At 47.3% G+C, this 5971-nt stretch overlaps 1 protein-coding gene across 1 annotated transcript in view; it reads right to left on the reverse strand.

Annotated features, from left to right (window-relative positions):
* ISL1 (ISL LIM homeobox 1) overlaps positions 1-5682 on the reverse strand; it is a 9585-nt gene extending 3903 nt beyond the window's left edge. The window contains exons 1-3 of the mRNA XM_010857199.1: positions 5655-5682; positions 4634-4823; positions 1683-1942 (exon numbers count right to left, since the gene is read on the reverse strand). Coding sequence (XP_010855501.1) covers positions 1683-1942; positions 4634-4823; positions 5655-5682 — 478 coding nt within the window. The remainder of the gene's footprint in view (positions 1-1682; positions 1943-4633; positions 4824-5654) is intronic.
* Positions 5683-5971: the final 289 nt, after the last annotated feature.

Here is a 5971-nt window from a genome sequence, read left to right on the forward strand (position 1 = left end):
GGGACGTAAAAGGAGAATGAAATCTCGCTCTCTAATCTTAAGAGGTCAATGCTAAGTAGTCTGGACCCAAGAAAGCGGCCTCCGCCCCTGCTCGAGTCAACACGGCGGGGTTAGCAAAGGGGCGCATCTCTCAGGTTCTGTCTCCCGGTTCACAGCAAGGGTGGCATCGTTCTTCCTAGTTTCTCCTCCCTTCTCGCCTTTCCTAGGATCCAGATCGGGGCCGATTCCACCCCCCCCCCCCACCCCGTCCACAGGCCTTGCAAGGGAAGGAAAGGCAGAACACCCAGTGACACCGAGAGACACTACCCCCGTGGGATGTCTGCAACTAAGGCGGAGAAGAATTCTGCCGGAGAGCGTTGAACTTCAGTCCCCGGAGGACAGTTATGTCAAGAGGATAAAGAAATTCGGTATTTCGGCTGTCTCTCCAGCTTCTGATCCTTCGTACTCTACCTGGATCTACTAAATCTACCTGGATGGTTTCCGATGCTATCTGCTCCCCAAAAAAGGAAAACCGATACTCTTTAGAGCTGCCCGGCCTCTAGAGAAAAGACAGTTGGGGTATGCTCCTGACCCCCTCCCAATACTCTACGTGTTCCACAGCAGAGCCCAGGTTGCACTAACAGAAGTTGCCACCACTGGCTTGGCTTCCTCGCAAGCTAAGTCACAACCCCTCCCATCCCCCTGACAGAATTCTTAAGAGAATTCTGCCAGAAAAGCAGAGGGGGAAGAGCTGTAGATTTTTCACCACCAGGGTTCCCGGCGGATTATACACCGGACAGTTCCATTCAAGACCGGAAAGCAGGTTTGGAAACTTTGTCGGCCTTCCTACCTGTGGCCCCCACTCCGGGCCAACCCTGTTCTATTTCTACTCTCCTTCCTGGGCCAAGGGCCCTCAGATCTGTATGTTACAAATCTTGCATTTTTCCAGGACCCCCGGGGTCAGGTCAACACCTATGAGGTCAACTCGGTGTCACAGCAACAGGCCCGAAGATGAAATTCTCACCAAATCAAGTAGAATGAACAGTTTAAAGAGGCAGGCTCCCTTTAAAAGGCAATTACTGCAGATTAGCTTGTTGACAGTTTTAAATGACGGTTCTGTGCGAAGGTTTGCAATTATTAAAACTGTATCTTTTTAGGTCCCCTGTCTCACAAAGGGATGAAGATACACTTCAAAAATATTTTGGGACCCACGCGGCAGCCGCGGGGCAGTTGGCAAGGAAAAAAGGAATTGAGGGGCTAACTTGACTTAAGCTTCCTTCATTGGGTTAAAGGAGGAAGCTCCAGGGGCCCAGAGCTCCACCCCTTTAATTAGGAAGCGGCAGAGAATACCTGGAGGGAAGCTGAAGCCCGTTGTCAGAAAGCCACGGTTTGGAGGCCAAGGTGAACTGGAAGTACTGTTTGGGCGTGTGTATACATGCGTGCACAAGTGGTGTACATTCGCGGGCACCCACACATAGACACACAGACGTGTAGTGTAGGTGTGCCAGGCGAGTCAAGGGAGACACTGAGTGCATTGAAGCTGGCCGCAAAAAGAGGGAAGCACTGTGCAAACCGCACCTAGAACCCTCCGTGTAACTGGCAGCTGCAGCGGCTGCGGCGTGGGTCCCAAGATTGCGGCACGGCGCTGGCCTCGCCTGGCACCGGCATCCCCGAGGAGGGCCTCCCTCAGCTCCCAGGAGTACCTGCCATTTGCAGCGGCCGCGCCGGGTGCAAGGGGCTGAGCGGATCGCCGGCGCCCAGGCTGGCCCTCTCCACCACGTCGTGGTCGGCGCGGCAGAAGAGCCCGTCCTCCCGCAGCGCGAACTCATCCCCGGGGATAAGCTGGCGGCTGCAGGCCACGCAGCGGAAACACTCGATGTGGTACACCTTGGAGCGCGCGCGCATCACGAAATCGTTTTTGCTGAAGCCGATGCTGCACTTGGCGCATTTGATCCCGTACAACCTGCGCGGGAGTGGGATGGGGGGCGGGCCGGGAAGGAAGGGAAGCAAAGAGAGGGAGTCACTTAAGGCGGGCGCTGCCCCGGGTCTAGGGTCGCTGGCGACCTCGGCCACAACGCCCTGAGACACTGAAATCAGCATTAGCAGGCAAGCTGGGAATGGGAGGATGGAAACGATTAGATTTCTTTCTTTTCCCGCTCTGTTTCCCTTGCCTATGAACCTCTGTGTCTCGGTCTGTACCTCTTAGTTGAGAACGCCCAGTCCAAACTAGAGAGAAATGTTTGATGTGCTGGAAGCCTGGGCGGCTGCTCCAGCGACCAGTACCCGGGTGGCTCTTGCTCCTCTTGGCAGGAAGGAATCCGGGGGTAAATCCGGGAGCCACTGGTCCCACATTTTCCTATCCCCCAATTTCTGCTGCTAGAAACATCTCTAAAACTGCAACCTGCATCCTCCTTTCAAAAGAAAATGAGGTTGGGCAATGAGATTGTCACCCCACAAAACATACACAAATGCACAGGCATTAGAACAAAATGAAACCTCTGAGGGTTTCCAGAGTCCTTTCTGGATCAGGAGCCCATTGCTGTTTCCCCAGCTAAAGATTTTTTCCTCAGGCAACAATGTTACCAGAAAGTTTCCTCTCTGTTCTTCCTCTCATTAATTTTTTTAAATCTGCTTGGGTTCCTTCCATCTTTATCCAGTCGCTGAAACATCTACCTCTATTTCTGTCTGTCTGAGAACTCTGACCTGCCAGAAAAATGAAAAGACTCACTTGTAAAGTCTTCCTTGCAGCTCACCTTTCCTTACCAACAGACAATCCTTGTAGGTTTCATCTAGAGGCCCTGCCCTGGCCCCCTCTCCACATAACCAGAGAGGGGGCATTCCTACAAACAGAGAGAATGGAGGAGAGGCAAAGACCCAGACAAAGAGGGGCAGTGGGGGGAACCTCGCTCCCCCAAGGGGAGAAAGGTTTTGGGAAATCTCAACGGTCTCTCTGTTCTCTTAAAACTACAGGATTTCAAAGGGATACACACAGTTGCACGCGGGCAAGCGTGCGCGCGCGCACACACACACACAGACACACAGTTGAAAGAGTGGAGAAGAAAAGGTAAAAGCAATTGGTTCCTTCCACAAGCGTGTATGCAGAATTAGGCACATGCAGGTCTGAATACAGCTGAGCAAAACACGACCCCCACAGGAGCAATGGCCCCCTCTCCAGAATCTGGAGCTCATACACCAATCAAGTAAACAATTGAAAACGGCTCATTTGTCAGAGGTTAGAAGGTAGATTCAAAAGTTTTCCTTCCCTCCGCCTACTCCATGTGAGATCTGCCATTTCATAGGATGAGGACTTTACCTTGCCTGTGACCAAACAATTGGGAAAATCCCTCCCCCTTCCTCCAGCTCCCCACTTCCCCTCTTTGCTCTCATTCTCCTCTCCCACCACCGAAGTATTTATAAACTTTCCCCCCCTGCACTGTTCACCTTTATCTATTAAAATTATGCTCTCCACTTCATGGTTTGAAAATAAGAAAAAATACTGAACACCAAGTGAGTAGAAAAAAAAAAAATCGTTAACTGCATACTTAAATCCTAACTAAACTTTAAGTTCTCAGCTCCATAAACTCTGTAACTTCCAAAGCTAATTACTTGTTAATAGCCACTGGACAATTTATTTTTAAAGATAATATTCTTTATTATTCAACGTAATAATGAAGGTGTTATCTCTTCTGTTTTGTTCTTAAAACAATAATATTTTCTTTGGAAATTCTACTTCCTTCCTTAGGCAGAAAATAAATTTTCTGACATTTGTATACACAAGTCTGAGAAATTTTGAGATTGGCAATGCATGAAGTTTAGATGCAAAATAAATTGAAAGAAAAAAACTCAGGACGTTCCTTATGTGATTTTATTCTTGTCAGTATGGGCAATTCGCTCATTTTATCAGTTACCAGATTTTAATGTGAGAAAGGAAGCTGTTCAATTATCTAAATATACCGATTGTTCATAGACAGATGATGGGCAATTTGATCTGCTCTGTCTAGTTCATCAGCTCAGATAAGATAAGAAGACAGTCAGATGTCACCAAAGGGTTAATATTTAAAAAGATTAAATCTCCCAGTGGTTTTTACAGAGAATATTTGAGTTGGTTTTTAAATTTTCCAAGCAGGATCCCTTACCCAAAAAGTAAAGGGCAACACCTCTATTTGCTCTTGCAAAGTACACTTTTAAACATGCCTAGGTCAAACTTTTATTTTACCTATTGCATTGATGTCTTCAAAGAATCTGGAAGTTACTAATAAAATACTGAATTAAAATAAAAAGGAAAAACAATGTATAACAGAATAAAATCCAACCTTTCAAAAAGTTTAGAAACCCCAACTTATTCATCCTGAATTTTTTAAGTTTGTTTTGGAAAGGGGAGGGTAACAGGAAAATAATTTCAGCATCACAAATTCGAAGAGCAATTAAACAAAGCTTCAGACCACGTTATTTATGAAAACCACTATTGAGTCTCATTTTTTTCCCCCTGAAAAGTGAAATGAACAGCATAGTTTAATTTACTACATTTACAGGGGTAACTTCTGCACGCTAGTACCCATTAAGGCATACTCTGGCAAAAGACAAAGCCACACAAAATAAATGGGGAGAGGAAGGGGACTCTCACAAAATTAAGTAAACGGTATAAATGGCGTACCTGATATAATCTCTTTTACAGTAGGTTTTCCCATCTCTAACAAAGCACGTACAGCTCTCGTCCAAATACTGATTACACTCCGCACATTTCAAACATGCCGCATGCCATTCCAAATCCGGAGAAACCCTCAGAATATACTGATCGTGAATTTGATTGCCGCAACCAACACACAGGGAAATCAGACGTTTTTCTGAAATGAAAATAAATACATGATTGACTAACCGTTTACTTCCTACAGAGATAAACACACTTTTAGTGTCGTTCTCTTATAGGGCGTACTCTGGGAGTTTTTTTCTTTCTTTCTTTCTTTTTTTTTTAAGAGTATTGCACTTTGGGATGGTAATTGAAGTGTGCCATCAAAACCTTGACTCATTTTTAAAAGGAGGTGGAATATATATAAAATGCAGATTTGAATAGTCTGCATTTGCAAGCCTAGCACGCAATCAAACCCGTTCATTTTGTATTTCTTTTCCCTCCCTCCTCCCTCTTTGCCATAATCATTGGGAAAGATTATGGATAAGTCAAGTCAAAGAAAAGGTTTTGACTAGAAGCGTTAAGTGAACGCAGGGATGTCTATATTTTCCATGAAGCACGCTCTTAAATAGCACATAGGACTGGATATTGTTAGCAAGAGCAGACATCAATACAGTTGTCACTCGTTCTCTTTTGCAAGTCTAATGCTAATTCACATCTCCGGGTATTGTACGTGCTGGCAGATCTTTGCAACAGAATAACCTTCTCGGAGAGCTCCAGAGTCCCAAGGAGAAAACCGCCGCTTAGCACCGGAAGGCTAAGGTTTTGGAGGACACTCGCAGGCGAATTCAAACACAAGGTACGATCAGTTTCCCGAAGATCGGAACCGACAGCAAGCATGCAGGCGTGGCGGCAACAAGAAAAAGCCACCTTCTCTCTCTCTCTCCAAGCAATGACTCCAACTCCGAAGAGCCCTTGGCACCCGTGCCTGAGAGACCCCCGCACAAGAACAGCACACCGAGCCCCACAAGGTAAAATCGCTTCTTACTTTTTGGTGGATCTCCCATGTCTCCCATATCTGTAACAGGGAGTAATGTCCACAGTGAAATGGTGGTTGTACAGTTGGTGAACAGCCCACAGAGAGGATGCTGGAGCTGTGGCTAAGTGGGAAACAGTGGCCCCTGGGGTTGCCAAGGCTGAGAGAGCCCGCTGCCCGGCTGCGCCGCGCCCTCGCTGATCGGGGAGTCCAATTTAAGCCGGCGGAGTTGGCGGAGCGGAGGCGCTGCGGCGGCGCGGACTCGGCGCGGCTCGGGCACCTCTCTTCCTTATCTCTTACTCAAACTTCTCTGCTCCAACTCAGCTCCA

This window comes from Bison bison, unplaced genomic scaffold (assembly GCF_000754665.1).
Source record: "Bison bison bison isolate TAMUID 2011002044 unplaced genomic scaffold, Bison_UMD1.0 scf7180017864378, whole genome shotgun sequence".
Lineage (NCBI taxonomy): Eukaryota > Metazoa > Chordata > Mammalia > Artiodactyla > Bovidae > Bison > Bison bison.